We start from the raw sequence: 27120 nt of genomic DNA, 5'->3' as shown, positions 1-27120 counted from the left end.
CCTCATTCTGCCTCTGCATAATCTATTTAAAATATAAAGCAGATACCTAATTACAAGGTTGTCAGCTTCATGGATGTTGTGGCTATAAGTGAATCAGGGCCACTTCACACGAAGTTTTTCCAGCACAGAGATAATCTCAAGTGCATCATGGATTTTATTTTGCTATGAATACATAGGTAAGGAAATGGTGCGAAATTTCACTTACTGATCATTAACAGTAATACTTAGCATGTATATAATGCTTTAGTTCAATGAATTTCCCAGAACTTATTTTAACAGTTCTCACAACACACCAACCCTGTAAGGCAGGGGTTCTCAAATGTAGTTCCCCAGATGTCATTGGACTACAACTTCCATCATCCCCAGCCAAAATGGCCTGCCATTGTGGTGAACCACAATGGTTCACTGTGAATGGTATGCTGTGAAACACGTGGGCTGATATTCTTAAACAGTATACAATATATTCTAGGAAAAGATGAAAGTTTGGGGCGGAAAGTTTCCAGAGATGAATGTTTGGGGCGGTGTACAAATTTGATAGATAGATAGATAGATAGATAGATAGATAGATAGATAGATAGATAGATAAAAATATTTAAAACTTCTATTTGTAATTTTTTCTTGAATATTCAGATCATTTGGGAGCAATATTGCTTTAGTGCTCTGTAGTACATAATCAGCAGATCATGCAAAATATAAGGCAGCAAACCTTTAACCTACAACATCTCAAGTGAAAGTTTGCCTTTGGGAATAAAAACTATATAATATATAAAGTATGTAACATAAATATATTATATAAACACTATTAAAATGTATAGAACTCTAAAACAATGCAAGTTTTCTATAAGCTGCCAAAAAAAAAACCAAAAAAAAAAAACCACCCCACCAAAAATGCAAATTATAAATGTCCTCTGCCAAATGGTAACTTTATGCAGAGAAACAATCCCAGGCTACACAATCTTTCTTCAAGGGACAAATGGCCGGGGGTGGGGATGGTCGGCAAGTTGTAATATCAATGGGCATCATTCTACTTTTGTACACTTGAAGATATAAGTCAGTGCAATTGAATTTCAATGGACATTATTACTATGCTACTTGAGATTCAGTTTCATGAACGTGTACTGCTTTGCAAACTGAGAAAGAAATAACTCATATTTTATACAGTGTAAAATACAAAACGAGTCATGTTTCCTGCCTATCTGCATGGATTTCTGATAGTTTTAAAAGACTTCTTGAGTTCAATTAAAAATAATGTGCCAGTTGAATACTAACATGACATGATCACTCTAGGGTTCCCCCCTCCTTTTCCCTTTTTTGTTCACATTTCCTCACAAGGTAGCAAAAAATAGAAGCATGAATGAATCCAAGAATATTCCTGATGGCTCCACCATGATTACATGTAGTTCTGTGCTCGTTCAAAGAATAGCATTTAATGAGAACAGAATAAGGCTATCAGAGGGACATTTCAGATAAAAATGTATCAGAAAGACAATAATTTATAGCTACCTTCTGGTTTCTTCTATAACATTTTTGAGTAATCTCAGGTGTTTTAGGGATTATACAGAATTGAATGTGTGCTCCCAACTATATTTTTTTCTTTTGCATTGCAACATCATTTCTGTCCTGCACCTAAGGCCTTATACCAAATACACAACATAATCAAAGTGTTGTCTCTGCTCATATGGAGGGATCTGGATTAAAATCCCTGTTCAATCACAAAAGTCATTAGCGGCTTCGAATCTCTTAGCCAAACCTGCCTCACAAGGGTAAGGATAAAGAGGGTGTTGTACTGACCTTTGGAGGAAAAGTCAGTAAAAATGTAATAAATGCAATAGGCTTGTTCACACAATCATCAAAATCAGAGTAGGAGGCATTCTATCTTGGTTTGCAAGGTTAGTTTGCAAATCTTCCAACCCATGTTGTTCAAAGCCGGGTAGACCAGCTTTTGTACCCTGCTCTTAACCAAGGTAGGAGGAGAGGCGTTCTAACTTGATCTTCTAGTCATATGGATGCATTAGCCTTTTCTAAGCAATCAGGACTGGAAACAATAGAGAGCTTTGACTACAGGGGCTACTATCATGGACGTGCCACTCTGCAAAGAACACTCTGAGGTACTCCACAAGGTCGGTGTGAAGCTCCTGAGGCGGTTCTGCGAGGAGAGGGGGCTTAGCCTGCTCTCTCTGCAGACGAGCAGCTACTCGTAGCTGGGCAGCCGGATTGTCCGCCCACATGACTGCTGGTTCCATCATGGAGCCGACAGGGGCAGGGGGGATCAGGGGCTGCACAGCCTGCGTAAGTTCCAGGATGCTCCACGTGAGCGCACAGGGCATCCTGGAGAGACCTCCCAACCTGGGAGGCTGTTTGCAGCCTCCTGGCGGGGGTCTCCTTGTGTGTCATCATGATGTGGAGCTGCACCGTGGCGGCACACAATCAGAAAACCTGGGTTAGTGGAGTGCTCGCTCTGCTAACCTGGGCTAAGAGGGCTACTTTGGCTGGCTAGACTCCAGAGAACCACCGGGCTCACCTGCAAGCCCGCTGGTTCTCACGATGGAGAAAAACCAGGCTGGGCTCCTTTAGCCCTGTTTTCCCCCATCGTGAGAATAGCCTCACTATGATCCTATAGCTGGAGCAGCTTCAGCAGGGCTACATCCACTTTGCTCCTCTGTGGCCAGTCAAAGGATAGCAGCTGATGTAATGAGGCTTTCCAATCTACTGGCAGTGTAAAGTATACTGGGAAGGCCTGTGAGACCTTTGGAGGACTTTCCATGCTTGCAACTCTGGATTTCTACAATGAACGCCTTGTTTGGCTTACTCCTGTGTTTCCTGGGTTTGCTGACACAAACAGGGGTTCTCATTATCTATTCCTACTGAGGTAACAGCTCTCTAAAACTCCAACCCACCTCCAAATGGTCTTGTAGAAAGGCCAGTTAGCTAGGATCCAAAGAGCTACTTTAGACATGCCCAATGCAATTCCATTGGGATTTTTTAACCACACTATAAAAAACTGCTCTTTAAACTACTCTTAGTTTTAAAAACAGTTTGCCAGTGGCAGATAGCTACTGCTTAAGAAACACAAGCCTAAGGCCCTGTTATTTGGCTGGATTCTAGCAAACAGCAAAATCTCAATCCATAGGTTATTAACTGGGCACAGGGGAAGGGAATTTTTGCTAAGGGAAAAATATATATTGCTGTTCACCCCTTTTTAGGCTGAGTTCCAACTCTGGAAACATACAGAAAATAATTTTTTGCATCATTGCAAAAGATGGTAGCCTTGTTTATATCTGATACTTTTAAAAAAATCAACACAAGCATCATTTGCTACTGTTTGTAATTCTGTTCTACAGGTTTCGACCATAATGATTTTGTGTGTAATATTATTATTTACAATGAATAATTTTCAGGGAGAGACTTATTCTCTCCTATAGATTCCAGAACTAGATAGCACATTTTGGTAGAGTGTTTCCTTTCACATCAAGGTTCTTTCTGGAATTTTTTGTTTCTATCTTATTTGTTACAATGCAGGCTTTTTACCCTCAGGCATATTTGTCATTTTTCCTCATTGTTGTGTGTAAATAAAGGATTTTTTTAAAAAAAGAATAAAGGCTTGTTTCTATTATAAAAGCTTTTTGATCCATGAAATGGAAGAACAGCAAAAGCATAATGCTCAGTGATATAAATGAAGGTATAAAGAACTGTATGCCTTTCATACACTGTATATTTCACAAGACCCTTCAACATACTGTGTTTAGGAAGAGTACAGATGGTTCTTCTTGTTAATCATATTACTGAAAAACAGGAAATCCTGAGAGGGGAAAAATCATAATTATAGGAAACCTTAAAAACACAAATATGAATTTGGTTTATACCAGGATGCAAGTTGGGTTTCCCCCAACTTAACTTTATTATCTTGTAGTTGTTGTAAAGATCATTTGATGTGGTTCTCATGTAACGCTCAGCATTTGTATGGATTTTTAATATTGATATAAAATACTTATTTTAATGACACCTAAGGATGGTAACACATATGCATGAGTGTGCACATGCACGCACACACACACACACGGAAAAAGTGAAAAACAGTAAAAGCTTCCTTGAACTTCCAAGACTGGAGGGGAAGTCATCCACCCCAATTGAAGATGGCAGCTGCATGAACATCAGAGATGTAAGTGGGCTAATTTGCGGACTGTCTGACCAATTTCAACCAAATTAGGTACAGTTGTAATGAGTGACAAACAGAGACACCTCAGTGGTGTAGTTTGTGATGATTTCATCCATCCCAATTCAAGATGGTGGATGCTTAAATGTTTGAGGTGTATTGGACTAACTTGTGAACCACCTAACCGATCTGAACCAAATTTGCTACAGCTGTAGGGGAACATGGGGAAAACCACAATGGCATAGTCTGTGATGATGTCACCCACCCCAGTTCAAGATGGTGGATGTGTAAACTTTTGAGGCGCAACTGGACTAACTTGTGAACCGCTAAATCAGTTTGAACCAAATTTGCTATAGCTGTAGGGACACCACAATGGTGTAATTTATGATGATGTCATCCACCCCGATTCAAAATGGCAGACACATAAACTTTTAAGGGGCAAGTGTACTAACTTGAGGACTGTCTAACCAATTTGAACCAAATTTGGAACAGTTGTAGTGAGTGACACACCCCAATTCAAGGTTGTGGGCATATAAACTTTTGAAGCACAAGTGGCCTAACTTGTGAACTGCCTAACTGATTTGAACCAAATTTGCTACAGCTGTATGGACACATAGGGATGCCCCAATGGTGTAGTTTGTGATGATGTCATCCATCCTGATCCAAGATGGTGGATGCGTAGACATTTGTGGTGCAAATTATCTAAATTGTAGACCTCAATTTCATCCAAATTTAGTCCAGTTGTAGAGATAGTGAAAGGAAAGTAGGCAGATTTATTCTTACTAGAACAACTTGTTTGACTGTGTGTCAGCTGTGGCTGGCACACTCGGGGCGGAGGGGTGAGGGGGATCCCAATAATGCCCACCTTCCCCACAGACTGCCTGGAGCTCTTCTCACTCATCATAAGAAGAGCTCCATTATCATTTGAGGTGAGAGGGAGGTATTATTTTTCACTGGCAGATTTTGTCATAGGTGTTAAGTAACTTCCTAACCAGGGAAAGATGCACCTTTTAAAGTGGTTGTTCTCATACCTATGATGTGACTTTTTTCAGTCTCTCTTCTTGGTGGGGAGAGTAGATGAAGACTCTCTTTTGCTATTGTCAAAACCACAGAATCAGACCAGTTCAGGAGGACCAACACAAGTGAGGAAACTGACTGAGAGTTGAGATGGGGGGGGGGGAAGCTTGAGTAAACATTTTGTACAAATGTTTTCTTCATTCTCACTAGCCATTATTTTTCAAATTGGGGGAGGAGCATGTGGTTTGCAGCAGTGCAACAGAGCTAAAGTCCCAAGGGTAGATATAATTTGACCAACATTAAGGTGAAAAATTAACATCTTAAACAAAAATCTTGCAAATAATTGGCTTAGTCAATGTTCTTATTTCATAAAAGAAAGTAAATCAGTAATTGTTTGATACATGGAAGCCTTTAAGATGTCCTTTTGATCTCGTGATATTCTAGATGTTATGCATTAATTGCTTAAATAATGTATTTGAAACACATGCCGAAAAACGCCTGCAAATGGTGTATCTGTAGTGATTTTTATTTATAAAATCCTTTGTAGTGAGAAGGGTATAGAGTTTTCAGAGCTTCCTGCAGGTCAAATTATGCTTAATATTGACCTAACCCATAACATCTTTCCCATGACATCTACAGGCTGGAAAATCATGAAAAAAGAGAAATTACTGAACATTTATAATAGGAATGGCAGTCAGTAACAGGGTTCTCTCTAAGATGTGCGTGTATGTGCACAAATAATTTTTTTAATATCCGCTCAGTTGATTTTAGATCTTTCTCAGATTGAATCAGAATTCAAGTTCAGTTGGTGTTTGGGCCCTCAAGAACTCATGTGTTAAAAATACTGTGTGTGTGTGTGTGTGTGTGTGTGTGTGTGTGTGTGTGTGTGTAAGGGGACAGTGCTTATCTTGCAAGGAGGGGCCAAAAGGACATTAGGTCCAGCCTCCACAATTACCTAGCTGCATCTCTGTTGTAAATACCCCAATATCTGTATCAGCAAAAACTGCTATTTAAGCAATATAATGAGGAGATGGTGGATGAAACAATACAGAATCTCCTAAAGGGTTGTAAGATGTCCACAAACAGAGGGCTGTAGATGGTAGGAGAGCAAAGATTGTTTGACATTGTTTGTGAAACAATGTATGGAATGTTCAGAACTGTCTTAAAAATGGAAAGAAGGGAATGTTGTTTAGACAGGGACTGGTAGGGAAAGAAGAAAAAGCCCAATGTTATAACTATGTATAAGCAAGGGAGAGTTGTTCAGTGTGTTTTATAGGAAATCTTGGGGATTTGTTGATCAGAGTTTGTGGTTGACCAGTGGTGAACTGGGGACAGTACTCTGGGTTTGGGAAGTCTGTGTTTCAGCACCAAGTTTCACAAACAGGGCAATATGCACCTGTCCTTGACCATTTAGCAAACTGAATGATTATATGTGACAAGTATATGATGCTCAGAATTGTACTTCACAACCAAACAAAATAGCAACATTGTAATGAAGTTTATGTGCCCTACTTTGCAGAGATTCTGTTTTAAACCAATACTAATCTTGTTCTTTGGTGTTTTATAATTCATACTTTGTTTCTTCATATATGCTGCATATTTATCTCTATCCTGCACTCACAAGGCTATGTCACTAAGAGGATATATTCAATTAGGGCAGGGTAACAAACCGTTTCAAATGGTGATAAAGTCCAAACAAAAAGAGGTAGGTGGGAACCACCTAAAACTTACTGTGAACATGGTAATTCAACCGGTGAAAACAAAACAAAACAAAGCACACTCTTTAATTTGGGGTGGGATCAGGTGGAGACCTGACCTACAACATGGAGTTGCTAAACACTGAACACAAAATTTTATTATTTATTTCCTTCTCAAATGTTATAATTATTATTTTTATTATTATTTATTCAATTTCTATACTGCCCTTCCAAAAATGGCTCAGGGTGGTTTAAACAGAGAAATAAAAAATAAATAAGATGGATCCCTGTCCCCAAAGGGCTCACAATCTAAAAAGAAACATAAGATAGACACCAGCAACAGTCACTGGAGGTACTGTGCTGGGGGTGGATAGGGCCTCCCCAACTTCTACCAATGGTTAAAAAAGAGGAATGGTGGTTTCCCCTATTCAACTGGTGTTTAATTGATTCTGCTACTAGTTTTGACAAGGTTTTCGCTGACTGGACTAATAAGCCTTAGTAAGCTTTTACTGATTTACATATGCTGTTTTAATGTTTTGTATCATTTTGTTTTATACTATAGTTCGTATTTTTATGTTTTTATAATTTTAATTGTAACAAGTTGTTCTAGTAAGAACTAATCAGCCTACTTTCCTTTCACTGTCTCTACATCTGGACTAAATTTGGTGCAAATCAAGGTCCACAAGTTAGATCTCTTGCTCCTCAAATGTTCATGTGTCCACCATCTTGTATCAGGGTGGATGTCATCATTGCAATCTGCACCATTGCAGTATCCCTGTGTGTCACTCAATACAGCTGTTCCAAATTTGGTTAGGCTGTCCTCAAGTTAGTGCACTTGCGCCTCAAAAGCTTATTCATCTGCCATCCTAGATCGGTGTGGATGACATCATCACAAACGATGCCATTGAGTTATCCCTGTGTGTTACTCACTGTAGCTGTACCCAATTTGGTTCAAACAGGTTAGGCAGTCAACAAATTAGCCCACTTGCACCTCAGATGCAGAAGGGCACACTTCTCGGGACAGCACGAATACTACGACTCTATCTTTAATTTTTCTTTAGTTATCCTAGACCCTTGGAAAGGGCCTGATAATTAAAGTACCAAATCCATTCAATAACATCTGGTAGACTGTGTGTAAATAGCATTAATAATAATAATAATAATAATAATAATACCAAAATAATCCCAGTGGTAATTGGAGCCCTAGATGCAATTCCAAAACAACTTGAAGAGCACCTCAACACCATAGGGGCCACAGAAATCATCAGCCAATTACAAAAAGCAGCTTCACTCGGAACAGCCTATATTCTGCGACGATATCTATAACAACAGCAACAAAATTGACAATAAAATTCAGCCATCCCAGGTCCTTGGGAAGGACTCGATGTCTGGATAAAACAAACCAGTCAATAATGCCTGTCTGACTGTGTAAACAACAACAATAATAATCTTAAAGGACTGAAGGGTTTGATTAGTTAGGCTGGGTGTTGTCCTTATTCCTACCAATACCCTTTCTAGATTCCTTTTCTCCACTCCAATAGCACTCACTCACTGGAGGCATCTGAAGACGCAACCCTCAAAATGACCCTTTTTCCTTCACCAGCCTCTGATTACTCTTGAGGCAGGTAGCTTTAGAATTTTGGCCCCCAAGAGTTCTGCTGCTGCTACTGCCCAATTGCTTTCCTGGGTCTTTGCCGTGTCTGCTGTCTCAGACATGAAGTCTTCAGTCTGGTCCTCCACTACATTGCTGGCCAGTTAACCACTTAACTGCCAAGCTACCAGAAGAGGAGGTATTTTTGCTAGCCAGCTGTTCCCTCAGTTACTAGGTTTCCTGAAAGTGCAGAAGCAAAGTTCCATAGGCAAGGTGCTCAGGACAATAAGCTCTTTCGAAAGTATTTTCGTCAGATCCAACCTTCCTGCACTCCCTCAACCTTCCTAGTGAACAGGTATGAGCCTGTTTGGTCTCTCTTTATTTATATTTTACCCTCAGAATGTTCACATAGGTCCAACCAAACCTAGCCCAGTTGTCATCCTTTAAAATGAATGGCCAAAGCCTCTACCTGGAGAGTTCCTTCTGCTTTAATTTGATTTGTCAGGACCTTTAACTTTAAGATAAGGATTCTCATTGAACATTTTAGGATGGCTTCCAAACCTCTAAGCTTTGGGAAAACTACTTCCTGTAAATAGACAAAGGTAGGACCAGTCAGCCAAGTAGACCCTTCTCTAGTTACAATGCAACTGCCTCAGTACACGTAGTTGCATCTTATTGCAAACAAACACCAATATTACTATAAAAACCAAACTAATACAGATGAATTCTTCACATGCTACATAAGTAAATAACCAAGAAAAATAATCCAATTTGGCTTTTCACAGTAAAAATCTAAGCACTTTTCTAAGAATCTGGCAGTGTTTGCACCTCATATGCATATTCTACAGATATTATGCCAAGGAATAGTGTTTTCTGTTCTCTTTTCTAACTGCCAGCCTGATCCTGTGAGAAAAATAGTTACAAGTATAGAACTTGCAAACTTTGCAGACATTCCTTGTGGTAAATGGCACTGCAGGGTAGCATGATTATTGTGTTTACAAATTTCCATAATAAATGTGCACAGTATTTAAAAGTAAAAAGAAATGAGATTTTGTTTTTTGTTTTCAGTCTGTCAAGCCTGCAGACTCAACATGAAACACCAGCTCAAATTGGGGTTTTCTTCTCTCTTTATCAAACACTTCCACTAATAATAAAGACTAGGGGAGTAATGGTATGCCTTTAATTGCAGCTGTACTCTTTAAAATCCTCTTGTCACTGAAGTTCTGCAGTTGCAAAATCATACAATGAAACTTGGTTTCGTACCTGCATTGACCCTGAATGGCCTCTATAGACTATCAGGAATACAACTGATGAAAGCAAGGTGTTTTCAAATAGAAGATTAACAGGACAACGAGTTGCTTTTCTAGTGTGGGCCAGTGTTCTCTCTAATGTTTTTCAACTGTGTGTGGAATGAGTTTTTTCCTGGCGGCAGTATCAAGGCAGTGTGTGCACACGTGGGACCTTCCTGATTCAACCTGAGTGGGATCTAAAATTAACAGAGCGGACATCAAAAACTGTGAGCACATGCTCATGTGCATGCTTTAGAGGGATCACTGGTGTGGCCTTGAGTAATTGCATGTTTTTCTTGACAGAGTGCAGGGCGAATAACTCAAACCCACTCTCTATTGGGTTTATTAAACAAAATAAAAAACAGAGGGGTAAGTAAATGTTACATGCACATATGTGAACATGGCTCAGATAACACTTTCAAAAGATGAAGAGACAGAGCCTTTCCCAGATAGCAGGCTTTACTGCAAGATTAAGAGGGGTGAATTACTGTGAGTTATGAGGCATATCAGATATTCTGAATTTGTCCAAAAACCCAACACAAAAAGTGGAATATTTTACCCCAGATATAAACCGGTCAATGAAAAATGAAAAATGTGAAAATGAAAAAAAAAAAAAGCAATGAAAAACCCGAATCATATATGGAGTGCTTCCCAATAGCTCGCAGGGACTTCAATGTAAATCTGGATGATATGTGGATGCACACCAGCCCTCCCAAAGTACAATCTCCATCTGGCAGGGCTCCAAGTAGACAACTGGAAAAGGAAGGAAGGTGGGAAGGAGCAAAAAGGGTGCTTAACCTGTACTTGGAACCTCACACCAGAAAGTATCTTTGGGGCAATCTGGAGTGGAGAACAAGTGGGCAAAGAAACAGAAAAACAGCTCCTCACCCCAATATCTTCTTGCATTCCAATTGCACCTCCAGAAGTGGCCCTTCCTGTTATGTTACATCTGCATGTAATGTCTAATTTGGTGCTGAGATATGACCAAGTCAATAATTTAAGATACTGCAATTAATTAGGTCTGCCTATTTGATCAAATTTAATTCAAATAGATGCTCTATCCGTGAATCAATGAACTTCAGCATCCTTAGGTCTACTGGGTTTTATTTTAATTTAAAAAACAACATTTTTTTTATTTTCCTTCATGATTATCAATAAAGGGTTTCCAAAGTCAGTTTTATTAAGATTGAGAGGCACAGAATTGCTTTTAGTGTGGATGCAACTACCCCCACCCCCACTCCCTATTTGCTTCATAAACTCTGAAGCAAACATAGCAATCAATATTTTTACAGCTTTGTGAACAATTTTTTTCACTGTGATCCTGACAAGGTGGTATGTTGATTCCCTTGCTGCAAGGGACAGCTTCAACTTGTTTTCTGTCTGCTCAAATGACATTGATCTGTCTACTATGTTCACTCGATAAACCCTTAATAACATAATTTAGTTCATCAGCTCTTTTGCTGAAAACAGAATATCCTGAATGTGTGTATTTTGTTACCATCATGTAATGTGCATTTTCAGTTGCATTTATTTTCCTTCATTTGTTTCCTCCAAAATTTACTTCAGGCAATACCAACACCTAATACATAATGATACATTTGCCAGAGAGAGAGAGAGACAGAGAGAGACAGACAGAGAGACAGAGCACCCAAACTATCATTTTTGGGAGCGAGATAAGGCATGACAAGTCCTGATGCCTCTGCTTAATTTTCAAAATATCTCAAATTTTGTCAGTATGAATTTCTAAAGTAAAGATAACAACCATTCACTGCTGCCTAAGCATAACTGTGTCAAAATAAAAACATACTAGCCAACCCCGCACAGAGCACCTGTGTGCTCTTTGGGGCCGGCTACCTCTTCCCCCCCACCTTCTGTCCCCATCTCTGGCCAGCCTGTGCCAGGCTCAGGCTGCCAGGCCAAGTGCCGCCGCCTTGCCTCCACGGCCAGGCCCACCGCAGCGGCCAATCCTCCGGGGTGCGCCTCAGCCAATCAGGTGTGTCCACCGCCCAGCCAATCAGCTGGGCTCTGGGACGCACATTCCAAGGCACACCCAGGAGAATTAATAAAATAGATAGTCAAAGCCACTATAACAGCAAATTGGATCCTTGGAGTTGATGACAATAGGTACAAGCAGACAGTTAATTCCATGGTTCTCCCAAGGGCTTCAGACCCAAACTAGACCCAAACATCCAGACTAGCAAAGCACTAGTTTGTAGCAAACTTGCAACATGCACTATGGAGGAACATAAGAACAGCCCTGCTGGATAAGGCCAAAGTCCTATCTAGTCCAGCATCCTGTTTCATACAGTGGCCCATCAAATGCCTCTGAGAAGCTCACAAGAGGTAAGCCCTTTTTTCTAAGCCACTTTTAAAGCCATCCAAGCTAGTAGCCTTCACCACATACCATGGAAGAAAATTCCATAGATTAACTATGTGCTGTGTGAGAAAGTACTTTCTATTGTTGGTCCTAAATTTCCTGGCCGTCAATTTTATGGGATGACCCCTGGTTCTAGTGTTGTGAAAGAGGGAATAAATTTTCTGTCCACCCTCTCTACTCCATGCATAATTTTATACACCTCTATCATGTATCCCTGTAGTCGCCTCGTAGGAAGAGGTGGTCATCAATCTCACCTTCCTTCTGAAGCCCACTGTGAATCCCGAAAATATTCTCTGAGGACAACCCTTCCACATAACACGTGCTGTGCATTTGCTGCACCAGAACTTTGTTAGGCTGGCTGTCAGCAAATGAAGCTATTCTGATGACCACTGAAAACCAGGCTAAGGGAGACGAGCCCAGTTTTCAGTGATCAGCAGAACCACTGGGCTCAAAGGCAGGCCCAGTGGTTCCATGTGCCTAGCCCACCTGACAACCCCTCCTCTTTAATGAGGTTAACAGAGCGAGAGCTCCATTAACCTTGTTTTTCTGCTCGCGTGTTACCCACGGCTGGTTGCAGTCATGGCCAGCACACTCGGGGTGGGGGGAGAGAGGGGAGGCGGGACCCCGGGAAGGCACCACATACTCACATGGTGTCTTCCTGAGGTTTGGGGGGCTGGGGCCCTCCATGCCAGTTTTCTTAATTAAATCAGTCCCCTCTCCCAATTGTTAGATGTAGAGATGAAAACAATTTCTATACATTTTCCTATTGTAGCTAATAGCTACTATAGCTAGTAGCCTGTTTCCCTCAGTTTGAAGCCTACTCTGATCATAGGAGAAGCCACCTAAGAAGGTAGCAAGCTTTTCTAAAAACAACCACAAAAAACAATGTTTTCTTCTTCAAACAAACAAACAAACAAACAAACAGGAGGAGGGTGTAGATCTTGAGAGGCTAGTATATCTTTAGGGAAGAAGTCCCAGAATGTATGTGTCTGTGTTTGTTTTTGCCATGGCTGCTTTTTTCCCAGGGCTGGTTTTGGGGATGTGTAGTTTTCATTTTTAATTTTTCTCTTGTCTGGAGAGAGACAATGGGAGGTGCCAGCTAGGGCTGAGATCAGTCACACCTGGTGGGAGGGACCACATTCCTGTTGAGCCTGTTTGCCTCAGTTTGAAGCCTACTCTCTACATAAGTGGCAATGAGCAAGGAGATTAGAGAATAGGAATTAGTAAACACGGTCATAGGAATTTTGTGGGGAGTTTAGTGGGGAAGTGTGCATGGGAACTTGAAAGTAGGCCCCTTGATCACAGGGAACCCAGCAGGAAGAGAAGGTAAGTACTATTCCCTCTTTCATATTCTCAGGAAATAAAGTTTGAACTGTTTAATAGCTGACAACTTCAGCTAAGACCTAATTTTCACACACAAGCAGATTCAGGAGGTAAGCAAGCTTTTCTAAACAAAACAACAAGAAGTCTTTTTCCTTCAAACAAACTAATAGGCGGAGGAGAGAGTTTGAGGTGCTGGCTTCTCTTTAAGGGAGAAGTCCGTGTGTGTGTGTGTGTGTGTGTGTTTCTTGCCAGGGTTAGCATTTGCAGGGGCTTGCATTAGGGGCTCTGTGGCATTTAGTTATTGTTTCTCCCTGCCTGGAGGGGAATAAAGGGAGGAGTCAGCTAAGGCTGTAGTGAGTCACACCTGGAGGGAGGGGCTACATTCCTATAAGCCACATTCCTGTGTCTCAGTTTGAAGCCTATGCTCTATATAAGAGGTGAAGGCCCGAGAACTTAGCGAACAGAGATTAGTGAACAGGGATAGCAAATGGAGCATTGGAGTTCTGCATGGAGTTTAGAGGGGGGGGGAGCCCAAAGCGAGTCCCCTTGATCACAAGGAGCCCCCTGGGAATAGAAGGTAAGTACTACTCTCTCCTCCATATTCTTGAGCAAGGAAGTTTGAACAGTTAAATAGCTGACCAATACAGCTAAGACTTAACTTTCGAAGGAGGGGACCTTGTCGGTGGAATAGCACTGTATGTTAAAGAAGGGAAAGACTCTAACAAGGTAGAAAACCTAGGAGGACTGGAGTGCTCCACAGAAACCCTGTAGGTGACAATATAAAGCCTGAAAGGAAATGTGCTACAGGGGACATGCTATTGCCTTCCTGATCAAAACACTCACAGTGACTGGGAGTTGCAGAAGGAAATCAGGGAGACGTCAAGGAGAGGCAGGGCAGTAATAATGGGTGACTTCAATTACCTACACATAGACTGGGTAAACTCACAGTCAGGTAATGACAAAGAGGTCAGATTTCTAGATACACTGAATGACTGTGCCCGAGAACAGTTGGTCATGGAACCAACCAGAGAGAAGGCAACCTTGGAATTAATCCTGAGTGGCACCCAGGACCTGGTGCATGATGTCAGTGTCATTGACCCTTTAGGGAACAGTGACCATAGTGCAATCAAATTCAGCATACATGCAGGGAGAGAATCACCAAGGAAGTCTAACATAGACACTTTGAATTTCAGAAGAGGAAACTTCTCCAAAATGAGGAGTTTGGTGAAAAGAAAACTGAAAGGGAAAATCAGGAGAGTCACTTCGCTCCACAATGCATGGAGTTTACTCAAAACCACAATACTAGAAGCCCAGTTAGATTGTATACCCAAAAGGAGGAAAGGTACCACTAAGTCCAGGAGGATGCCAGCATGACTAACAGGTAATGTCAAGGAAGCCATAAAAGGGAAGAAGACTTCCTTCCAAAATTGGAAGGCCTGTCCAAATGAAGAGAACAGAAAGGAACATAAACTCTGGCAAAAGAAATGCAAAGTGACAATAAGGGAGGAAAAAGAGAGTTTGAGGAACATTTAGCTAAAAGCATCAAGGGGGATAACAAAAACTTCTTTCAATACATCAGGAGCAGGAAACCTGCTGGGGAGGTGGTTGGTCAGTTGATGAGGGAATGAAAGGGATTATCAAGGAGGATATGGAGATTGCAGAGAAGCTAAACAAGTCCTTTGCATCTGTCTTCACGGCAGAGAATACTGAGCGTATACCTGTGCCTGAACTGGAATTCTCAGGGACAGAAGCTAAAGAACAAAGTCAGATAGAGATGACAATAGAGGATGTTCTAAACTGTCTGAAAAAAATAAAAATTAACAAATCGCCATAGCCAGATGGCATCCACCCAGAGTCCTTAAAGAACTCAAGTGTAACATAGTTGACCTTCTTACAAAAATATATAACTTATCCCTGCAATCAGGCTCTGTACCGGAGAACTGGAAAGTAGCCAATGTAACACCAATTTTCAAAAAAGGATCTTGGGGGGGGGGGAGTTGTCCAGGAAATTAGAAGCAAGTTAGCTTAACGTACGTCTGTTCTGAGAAAATTGATGGAAACATTCACAAGAATAAAATTATTAAGCATATAGGAGAACAGGGAGAACCAGCATGGCTTCTGCAAAGGTAAATCTTGCCTCATCAACTTTTGGAGCTCTTTGAGAGTGTCAACAAACATGTGGATAAAGGGGATCCAGTTGACATAGTATACCTGGACTTTCAAAAAGCTTTCAACAAAGTTCCTCATTAAAGACTCTTGAGAAAACTTAGCAGTCATGGGATAAGGAGGCAGGTTCATGTGTGGATTGTTAGCTAGTTGAAGTACAGGAAACTGAGGGTAAATACAAATGGAGAGTTATCTAAATGGAGGGAAGTAAGAAGTGGGGTCCCCCAGGGATCTGTACTGGGGTGGGTGCTTTTTAATTTATTTATAAATGATCTAAAAGTTGTGGTGAGCAGAGAGGTAGCCAAATTTGCAAATGACACCAAACTATTTAGGGTAGTGAAATCCCAGAGAGATTGTGAGGAGCTCCAGAAGGATCTCTCCAAACTGCGGGAGTAGGCAACAAAATGGCAAATGTGTTTCAATGTTAAGAAGTGTAAAGTGATGCATATTGGGGCAACCCACCCACCCCAACTTCACATATAAGCTGATGGGATCTGAGCTTTCAGTGACTGACCAGGAGAGGGATCTTGGGGTCTTGGTAGACATCTCATTGAAAGTGTCAACTCACTGTGCAGCAGATGTGAAAAAAGCCAATTCCATGTTTGGAATTATTAGGAAGGGAATTTGAAAAAAACAAAACACCTGCCAGTATTATAATGCCCTTATACAAAACTATGGTGCAGTCACATTTGGAGTACTGCATACGGTTCTGGTCATCGTCTCTTAAGAAGGGCACTGTAGTACTGGAGAAGGTGCAGAAGAGGGCAACCAAAATGATCAGGGGCCTAGAACACCTTCCTTATGAGGCAAGGCTACAACATCTGGGGCTTTTTAGTTTAGAAAAAAGATGATGGGAGACATGATAGAAGTGTATGAAATCATGCATGGTGTTGAGAATGCTGATAGAGAGAAGTTTCTCCCTCTTGCGTAACACTAGAACCAGAGGTTATCCCATGAAACTGATTGCCAAGAAATTTAGGACCAATAAAAGGAGGTACGTTTTCACACAATGCATAACTAAGCTATGGAATTCTCTGTCGCAAGATGAGATGACAGCCACTACTAGTTTGAGGGCTATAGGCCACCTCCATACTCAGAGACAAGAGGCCTCTAAATACCAATTGCAGGGGAGTAACAGCAGGAGAGAGGGCATGTCCTCAGCAATTTCCTGTGGGCTTCCCAGACAGAGGTGCTCTTACCCCAGGCCTTTAGGCTCCAGTCCCAAAGGGGCTTCCATTACACTCCACTCCCAAAGTCCCAAAGGGACTGGAGTGGGATGTGAGCCGAGCAGGCCTCCCACACCCCAGTATGGTGGCAATGGAGGTGGGTGGTGCAGAAGCAGCCACTGGACCTGATCATTCGACCCAGAAGCCCTTGAGAACTGTGAGGCGTTCCTACGCACCTGCGCTGTTAGAATGGAGTGTCGCAAGCCATGATTTCAACCAAACTTGTAGTGACAGATAGGAACGGCTCAATGACATAGTTTGTGATTATGTCATCCACCCCAATTCAAGATGGTGGATGGCTGAATGTTTGAGGCACAAGTGGACTAACTTGAGGACTGCTTAACAAATTTGAACCAAATTTGGCACAGTTGTAGTGAGTGACACATAGGGACACCTCAACGGTGCAGTTTGTGATAATGTCATTCAACTCAATTCAAGATGTCATATATGTGAATCTTTAAGGCTGAAGTGGGCTAACTTGTGAGGATGGTAATTCTTAATTAAAATTATAGTGAAAGGAAATTAGGAAGATTAGTTCTTACCAGAACAACTTGTTACAAGATTGGATAAACTTTTGGCACAGTAAAAAATTAAGTTGATGTCATCAGCCAGGCCTTTTGCCCTGACCACACCACACCAGTTCACTCAGCCTTTTTATGCTAATATCAGAGACAAATCAAGATGGAGGTGATGGGTGTTATTTCTCCAATTTACAGGTGTGCAGGATTCAAAACAGAATGGTAAGATATGTATTTGTGTCAAACTCACACAATGTAACAGATATGTTTGCAGTTAAGGCACATTTTTAAAGTCAGAGTCAGTAGGATGTGGAGACATTGGAAGGGACAGAAATCATTTGGCAATGTTTGTCCTCTAGTGTGAATGGAGAAAAAAATGAGCAAGAAAATAAACTTACAAGAACTGCCACATGTGCATACCAGATCTGGAAAGAGAATATTCCTCTTTTTTCGAGCAAGAAATTAATATATACTTCTGAAAATTGAGTTATAAGTTGAATATTAACTGAACTAGTTCATTTTTTTTAAATGAACTTTTAAAAAAAGCTTTAAAAAATCTTAACACATAAGGAACCTCCCCCCTCCACATAGCCCCCATTCTAACTTCCTCCCTTCCCCTGCAATACTTTGTTTTATTTTTAGATTTTGTATTTTTATATCCATCCCTGTTGGCTTTTAGGAAACAACTTAAGACATATCTTTTCAGCCAAGCTTTTTAGCTATTTGGTAGTTTTATGGGTATTATTTTAATTTGAACTTTTTATATGTTAACTCTTGAAATTTCTTGATTTATTTTATTGCTGTAACATGCCTAGAGACTTCAATAGTAGTAGCAGTCTGTATACAAATATGTTAAATAAATAAATAAAAATTGAAAATTAAAATTACAAATAATTTGTTTTATTTTTTAAAATTATGTGTGATCCTTCAACAATGACTCTAGAACAGGTTACAAAATGTTTTACTGCTTGATGAGGTACCTTAGCACTTGATGGATATACAAATTATACTTTGTAATAAAATATAGTAGAATTGTAAAATACACTTCTTTTCTTTCATATTCATGTTATGTGCGGTCATGTGTGTACGCGTGTGTTTGTGTACGATATCTATAGCAGAATATAATAAAACACATGTGCACACACTGCCTTGATACTGCCACCTGCACCCAGCACAAAACTCATTCCACTCACTGTTGAAAAAAATTAGAGGGAACATTGCTGCCAATGCTTCCTCATATGGCTCAGGAGCAATGGTTATTCAGATTCAACCAAGTGGTGAGAAGTGTCCAATTGCATTTATTTCTCAGTGTTTTAGCAACAGAAAATGGTGCTACACTTAGGTGAAGAAGGAAACATTGGCCACTACCTGGGCCTGTAAATGTCACTTGAGCCAGTGATGGACTTTCCAGGACCCCTGCCCCTCTAACACTGTCAAAGGAAGAACAAGCTTTGACAACAAAGGTGAAAGTCTATTAAGGTCATTCATATGACAAACCCTACCTCAGTAGGACAGGGCTAGCCCAGGTAGAACTGGCTGTGTGAAGTACCGGGATTGCTCCCGATGCTGCCATTCCTCCCCCAGGTAGCTCTGATTTCTAACTCAGTCTCAAAGTAAGGTAGGAGGACAAGCATGCACCACCTACTTCACCTGCTGGTCATTTGGGCTGCTGGGCTGCCAACAGCTGCTCCCAGGCTGCTGGCAGCCACCCTGATTATAGAGGCAGGAGGAAAGAGGGCCAGGCAGCACAGAGCATTCCCAGTGCATTGTGGGATACCTGGCTTCCTCCCCTCTCCCCAATCATTGCTTGCCGCACTACTGTGCTGTGTATGGGTACATGGAGCCCTGATTGAACTCTGGTCATCTGGGGGAAGGCAGGTAGACTCCTGCCTTTCCCACAGCCCACCCCCTTGGGGTCGTATGAAGCAAAGAGGATTTCAGTCACTTCCTCACAGTATTACTTGCTCATTTTTTGGTAAGAATTTCACTACTATTTGGCAGTGAGAAGCTCTGTTTGTCAACACATGGCTTATGGCACAGACAATAATAGTCAATATTGCTCAAATTATGCTGGCTAAAAGTGTTATTTCATTTTGGAATGACTATGGACAATTCGATTTTCAACAAGACAATCCAATAAACATAGCATCTCATTTCTCTTTTCTCTGCTAGGCAAACATGGATTTATGCCAGGCAATCTAGACCGCTTCTCCATACTCTGTCTCAGTAGCATGTGAACAAAATGCCCTTTTCTACCTTAATCTGTCCTTGAAGTATAACTGAACTGAAACAATTTTTAGCACCAAGTTAGATGCAATTAGTATGCAGAAACTTTTACAGGGGCTTACACTAACATCCCAGGGGATCATGCAATTCAAAGTACAGCAACAAGGGCTCTTTCATATGAATTCATTGTGCACAGACAAGCACACAGTATTTGCACTGTTGAACCTGATGACACTAGCAGCAAGTGGCAAATGAACAGAGGCAGTAACAGAAGAAAGAGCTTCAACACCAGCACAAATGAAAAGAGGAACATCATTACAGAAAACATGGCAACAAGACTCTCAGACTCTCCTATATGATCAGTTGACTACTGAATGTGATTAATTCATTGAGGGGTTTTTGTGTATTAGAGAAAAACCTACAGGATATTCTGCTGAACTTCCACTGTATTCAGCTTAGATCTGTTGAAATTGTTTACTAATATAAATATTTAAAGAAACACAGAACATATCTCCACATTGAGAACAATGTAAAGGAACGAATACACATTTTAAAAACCCACCTTTGTTTTTCTTCTAGGAACCTTCAGGCAGACAGTACATACCAAGTAACTGCTACACCAATGCCAAATATTTGGAAGTTAACAACATGTCTTGAGGTGCATTGCTGGCAGAACACTTATTATACCCTGTCCTAGGTATTTCTATGCTGACACAACATGGTTTAGGATTCATCCATTAATGGATTGTGCTCTATATTGCGAGATTTTATATATGCCAAATGTGGCTAGAGTAATTGTGTCTTAGTAAGGATGAAGTTAGCTCAATAGTTTGTATGCTGTGTGTGGCCAAGGGGCAGACACATTCCACCTGAGCTTAAACCTGAGCTTGTGTGCATTCCTCACCATTGTAACATTATATTGTTACATTCCAGGCAATATCAAGACTCAACGAATACTAAGAACAGAAATAATTGGATATCTAGTATATAAAATAAGCCACCTAATGGCCCAGTGGGGAAATGACTTGACTAGCAAGCCAGAGGTTGCCAGTTCGAAACCCTGCTAGTATATTTCCCAGACTATGGGAAACACCTATATCGGGCAGCAGTGATATAGGAAGATACTGAAAGGCATCGTCGCATACTGCATGGGAGAAGGCAATGGTAAACCCATCCTGTATTCTACCAAAGAAACCACGTGGCTCAGTGTCAACACTGACTCAATGGCACACTTAACTTTACCTTAGTATATAAAATAGAGTCTTAGGTGCTATTCTTATGACCCATGCAACCGTAGCTAAAGGATTAACTACAATAGCCGAGACAAACACACTCCTGCCCTGATTTGAGTACCTGCACTCTACTGGCTATCGCAGTCCAACCTCAGCAATTAACTAGAATTAAACTACAATCAGCAGCTACATCCAACCATATGTAGCTGCCAATTGTAGTTTAACCCTAGTTAAACTCAGCAGTGGAAATACAATCTCCAGTACACTACAAGTTCTCATGTCATGATTAGTTATCACAGAGTACCCTTTAACTACAATCATGCAGATCATAAGAACAGGTCCTTAAAAATAATTTAAAACACAGGTAAAAAATTTAAATATTATACAAGTGAACACTGTGGGATGTTAGGGTGCTCAGTCTGTATATCAAAAGTTCTCTCTTGCTTTTAGTGTTCCAGGACTGGAGGAAACCCCAAGTCTGTGGCTGTTCTTTTGTATTCGTTTGTTTTTGTCTTTTGCTGTGACTATGACTTTTCAAATTATCAATTCATATGAAATCTGTTAAAAATTGTGCTTTGTGTGTGAGGAAATTAATAAATGTGGGTATTTTTAAATGTGGGTTAAAGTGCAGACATTTGGCATCTCCTGTAATTTAATTAAGAGAGTCAAGCAAAACTGGATCACACACAGAGCGTTCCTATACTTTTGTGAAAACCAGAGCTGACTTCCCAGACAAGCACTAGGGAATCCAAGCACAAAATTTTCAAAATCTCCTCACAAAGACAGGCAATAGAATAGACAGAGCACCAGACAGACAGCAGCAGATGTAGACTTACCACTGGAGCAGTTGGGTCCACCCCAGCCAGGCTCACACTGACAGGTGTTTGGAGCAATACAACGGCCATGGACACATTTATCAGCACAGTGAGCTGTCAGAGAGAAAGAAAGAGAAATCACGAAGCATTTTTTAAAAGTTTGATGGGCGGGGTGGGGGTGGGGAAACCACCTAGATTTCCCCCAACCCAGCTGTTTTCTACTGTCTCCCATTTCTCTTAAAAACAAGGAACCTGTTAACATATTTAAAGTTTCATAACTTCTGCAGACTGACTAGGTCTTTAATAAATATAGATTGTTCTCTCCAGCTTCAGCATTTCAGAAGGAATCCCACCATGGCTGTTCCAATTATACACATATACAGTTAAAGAAAGGACATCTTAACTTTCAGATATCACAACTATGTGCAGAAACACAGTCTTTGTAAATGTCTTCTCTACTTCCATATTATGTCCTCTTAACACTCAACACACACTCAACTGATACACACCATTTATTTCTCTCTTTTTTTACTATTCTTTATTTATAATGTTTCTTCTTTCATATACTTTTAAGATATCAATAAAAGCACATGGTTTACCTTAATGAAAGAAATGGCCAGGTCACCCTGTCCTTTCTTGCTTTCAGAGACAGAAACCACAAACACAAAATAATGCTCCCCAAAAAGTGCTTCTGTTTTAGACTAGGGGTGTGCACGGAACCGGCTGGCCCGGTTCGGTTCGAGTCCAGACCGACTCAAACCATACTGGCCAAATCCGGTCGTGGACCCCATCGAACCCCACCCCCCCCAGTCAGGTCCGGGTCCAGACAGTTCATGGATTTATTTATTTTTTAAAAATTAAATAAATGTAAAAGTACCTTTAAAAAGTTTAAAGTTTAAAGTTACCTTTAAAAAGTACCTTCCTGCAGGCCGGGGGGGGGGGTCCACGAAGGTTCCCCATCCCCCTGCCAGCCTCTTAAATCACTACCACAGCCGGGTAAAATGATTCTTTTCGGCCCATTCGGGCCTCCATAAGTGCACGCGGTGGCCATTTTGGCCACAGCCGCGCACGCATAAATGGCCTCTGTGAGGCCCGGCATGGCCCACGGCCTTGCAGAAGTCATTTGTGCATGTGCGGCGGCCACCTTCTACATAATAAACCACTGCTATGTGAAACATGAAACAGTGGTATTGACTAAAACATGAAATAGTTGCATTTCTTATGGGCCCATGCACTGAACATTTTTTCTAACTTTAATCCCTATTAACATATTTAGTGTGCTTTTCTGCAGTTGTCCCATGATTTTGAGCCACATTTTGCAGATAAGAATCACAACTCCAAAAACTAAAATGTATTAAAGATTTAAAAAGTCTACTCTCCAGCTTTGTTATATTGCACAGCAAACCTAATGCATGTAATTAAGTACATGCTTGTAATTAATATACAGACTTCATTAGATGTCAAATGATACTTCTCCATTAAATAAGCTTGAATACATGGAAAAAGACAGGAGCAATATACAGACTAAAAAGCTGCCTTATACCAAGTCAGATCATTGGTCCATCTAGCTTGGTACTGTCTACACTGACTGGCAGCAGTTCTCCAGATTTCAGATCGGTATTTCTCAGCCCTGCCAGACATGCCAGGGACTAAACCTGGAACTTTCTACATGCAAAGCAGATAATCTCCACTGAGATATGTGCAAAGACCAGTGGGCATAACTACTCCTTGGTCTTCCTCTTCCCTGCTTCCTCCTCTTCCTACTGTCCTTTACGCTCTACGACAGCATTCTTTGCTTTTAGTTTAATTATTCAAATCTGCCTACTTTAGAATCTAATCATTTAGCCCTTGCATATCATCTAGAAAATGATGACCTAAGTATTACTTAGGTCATCATTTTCCAGATGATATTCAAGGGCTATATGAGTAGATCCTTTTACAACTTTCTAGGCTAATCTTAGTACTGACAATACATAGGGAAACATCTGTACATGTGTTAGGAAGCACAAACCAGCACAGCTGCTAGGGAGAAATGTAACACACCAGAAGCAGCTGTAAGGATATTTGTGTTTGGACTAAATTCAAAGACAGGGATAGTTTTAGGAAGGTACAAGGGGATGTGTCTGTGTCATGGTTTGCCAGCAAATTTTAAGGCTGGACGTAGGACGATGTTAAAGTACAAAGGCTGGTGTAATTTAAAGTCCAGTTTCCTACAAGGAATGTAAGGAGGTGCAATATCAGCTAGTCTTTTAAGAATTACCTGTAATAAGTAATGGCTTTCTCAAAGGCTCCTGAGAAACTACTACTGGGAGAGAAACAGCACTGAAAGCAGCATTATTTCAGCTACTGAATATATGGAGCTGATTTATTCTGAGTCAAGCCATTGGTGTATCTATCATACTATGGCTCCCAGTGTGGCTCAATGGCCAAGACACCTCTCCAAGCACCTGCAACTTGATCCTTTAACTAGAGATATTTGGGATTAAGCCTGGGACTTTTTCTTTTTGGCACACAAAACATGCACACCACTGCTGAGCTATGGCTCAACCCCACAAAGGGGTGTACTGTCCATTAGGCAAGGGGAGACAGTTGTCTTCTGGTCTGCTGCCTCAAAGGGCCCCCCAGAGGCAAGTCACATGGTCCATCCCAACTCCCCAGCACCCGCTCGATTGCAGCCCACTGCCCAGGCGGGCCAGCAGCCAGTACGTACGATAAGGATGGTGGGGGCCCTTTCCCTTGCTGCGCCTCCACACCCTCTCTTGTACGTGTGTTTGCCATGTCTACCCAGTTTATCAAGGTCATTGCTCCCGCCTTGCTGATGGTTACAGACACATCTAGGGTGTGTGCGTCTCGCTCCCTCTTTCTGGCAAGGGAGACGGGAGCTGAAGCAGCTGCCGCTGCTGAACCAAGTTTCCCTTTGGGGTTCCCCTCTCCCCTTTCTATATTTAAAATCTCCCGGCTGCTGTTGCTGCCGCTGTCCCTCCCCCCGTCTTTTGTGGCACTTTATTGTGGGGTCCTCCTCTCTCTCCTTCCTCCGATCTCTTGAGAGCACATGAAAAAAACATAAAACTCCCTGCGTGTGCCCCTTTGCCAAGAGGAAGAGCAGCCTAGGGACCTGCAGAGTCGGGGAAAGGCCCATGTGCGTCTGAAAAAGGAGGCAGCTTCTTCTGGCTCCTCTCTCTCTGTGGGAGGGAATCGATTTCTAGCCCAAAAGTGAAAGACGCACCACTATCCGAGGAAGGGATCTTGGCTGCATCACTCACTCTCCTGCCAACTGCACCAGGAGCCTCAATGGCAGAGAGTTACTTCGAGTTGCGGGGCAGAGAAGGTAAGTGGAGTTTTCCCTTTTGAATCCCATCCCATCCCTTGGCACTGGCAGAGAGTGAGTGAAGTTAGGGACCTTTCCCTTTAACCCTGCCCTTGTTGTCCTCCCAAGCAGAGCAGAATCCCACTTGAGGGCAGAGAGCCTAAATCAATCCCCCGGCCAACTCTTGTAAACGCCTACTCTTCCTTGCTTGCTTCTGCTCCCTGCTTGTTAATGAACTTGGGGCGGCGGGGGAGCGTTTCATTCTTGGTCATGTTTTGAGTTTGGCGCTTCCTCTCAGCACACGTCTGGCTCAGCTAGAGAGATGAGGACTCGCCACCTGTAAGTAACACTAGGGTCCTCCAGGAGGCAGTTCGTAGGCAGGGAGCTGTGTGCAGGATCAAGCCGCCAACACTATGAGGGCAGCTGGTGTATATGTGTTTGTGAGTAGAGACATGGAGCCTAACTCCTCAGTTAGTATGAGACCTCAGTTAATTAGTGGGGGGGGGACTATTCTGGTCATCAAACCTTTATTGGGCTATTGTAGGAATGTTAATGTCTGATTAAAAAGTGGTAGAGGCATTATAAAACCACATATGGGAGGTAACTAATGTAGGTTTTATGTTTGAACTGTAGGTGCAGAATGTGTCTTTACCTCAGTCTGTGAAAGCACACTGAGACAATCCTCTCCATTATTTCTATTTTATGGCAGGTATATTAAATACTAGTTTTTTAGTGTTCAGAAATAATGTCTTAAAAGACAGGAAATTATTTAGGAAAATATGTTTCTCAAACATTGCTAAAACAAAAAGCATGAGCTTGTAAAAATCAAGTACATCAATTTATTTCAGCTAATTGTTAAAGGCTTACTTTAACTTCTGTTGAAATTGATATGTAAAAGTGCTTAACATTGGCTGGATCATGCATAGACATCGGGCCGGGAGAAGGAGAGGAAGGCAGTGAGGGGCCCATTTTAAAATCTCGTCTCTGGGCCCACTCCAACCTTGGTATGCCCCTGACCCCACATAAATGCCTTACATACACATTGTCACATAGTTCTTGATCAAGGAGATTGCATCAACAGGGTTACATCATTAATGCAAAAAGTATGGTAAATTTAATCTATTTTCAGGTCATATTTACCATGTAGTGACTTGACATTAATGTGGCAATCATCATTATTCTGTTGATAACCCAGGGTTATGCCAGTTAATATGCCCTTTAGACAGAAGACAGAAAACCTAACCCTCTATATTACATACTCCTGCATTTAAAAAAAATCAAACTAGACATAAGGATAAATGTGTCATTTATCTTTATAAATACAAGCATTTATAAATATAAATGCATCATTTATCCCTATGAATCTTCTCCTTGTTGTTTTAAATAGAAGCTGCAGGATTTTATTCAGAAAAATAGTGAAACCTCATCCCCCCTTCACTACAACAAAACAATAGCAAAAGCAAAAGCAGTAAAAATATGAATTAAATAAAAAGAGCAAACACTAAAATGTCAAAACTATAAGTGTGAGAAAGACTGAGCTTTGAATATCATCCCTTTTGCCGTGTCCATCTCAAGGCCAACACTCATGGAATTCAAGACATTCATCTCCATCTCCTCCCCTGCAAGCAGAGGCCATAGTTTTGTTCTTCAGTGCCTGAGACAGCTACTGCCCACTTTAATCTTGCACACTAGAATCTTCCTGGCTGACTGACAGCTGAAGAAATAATCAGAGGCTCTTCTAATCCTGGCACCAGAGATGCTAGACAGGAACTTACAACTGCCAACTGGAGCTGTCGGTCAGAAATATTATGCATCCATCAGCATTGGCACTTCTAAGGAAGAAGAATTCAGGGAAAGTGCCTTAAACCACAGCATTTTTAAAATTACAGCCTAACCTGCTTGGTTATAAGAGGGCAGGCAGACACGGGAGCCCCAAAAACATCTGCAATGGAAGTTCTACTACGGATAGACATTTAGAATCCGGATTACAAAAAAATGAAGGTGTTGCTGCTTTAGGATGCATTTCTTTGGGATCTTACAAATATCTGGATAGAAGTTTATTTGCAATTCAAGCATAGTACCTGCAGTCCTGTCTCTTTACTTTCAGTCCTCAGTACCTTCAAGTCCTCTCTCTCTCTCTCATTCATTCACATACACACACCCCAAATTGTTATCAGGATTTC

At 41.3% G+C, this 27120-nt stretch overlaps 1 protein-coding gene across 3 annotated transcripts in view; it reads right to left on the bottom strand.

Moving 5' to 3' along the window:
- The window catches only part of MEGF10 (multiple EGF like domains 10), a 195673-nt gene that overhangs the window by 92266 nt on the left and 76287 nt on the right, over positions 1–27120 (bottom strand). For all 3 annotated transcript variants that reach the window (XM_053300099.1, XM_053300098.1, XM_053300100.1), the window contains one exon: positions 21652–21744. In XM_053300099.1, coding sequence (XP_053156074.1) covers positions 21652–21744 — 93 coding nt within the window. The remainder of the gene's footprint in view (positions 1–21651; positions 21745–27120) is intronic.

The sequence above is a fragment of the Hemicordylus capensis genome, chromosome 2, assembly GCF_027244095.1.
Source record: "Hemicordylus capensis ecotype Gifberg chromosome 2, rHemCap1.1.pri, whole genome shotgun sequence".
Taxonomy (NCBI): Eukaryota; Metazoa; Chordata; class Lepidosauria; order Squamata; family Cordylidae; genus Hemicordylus; species Hemicordylus capensis.
This window is presented reverse-complemented; position numbering and strand designations above follow the sequence as displayed.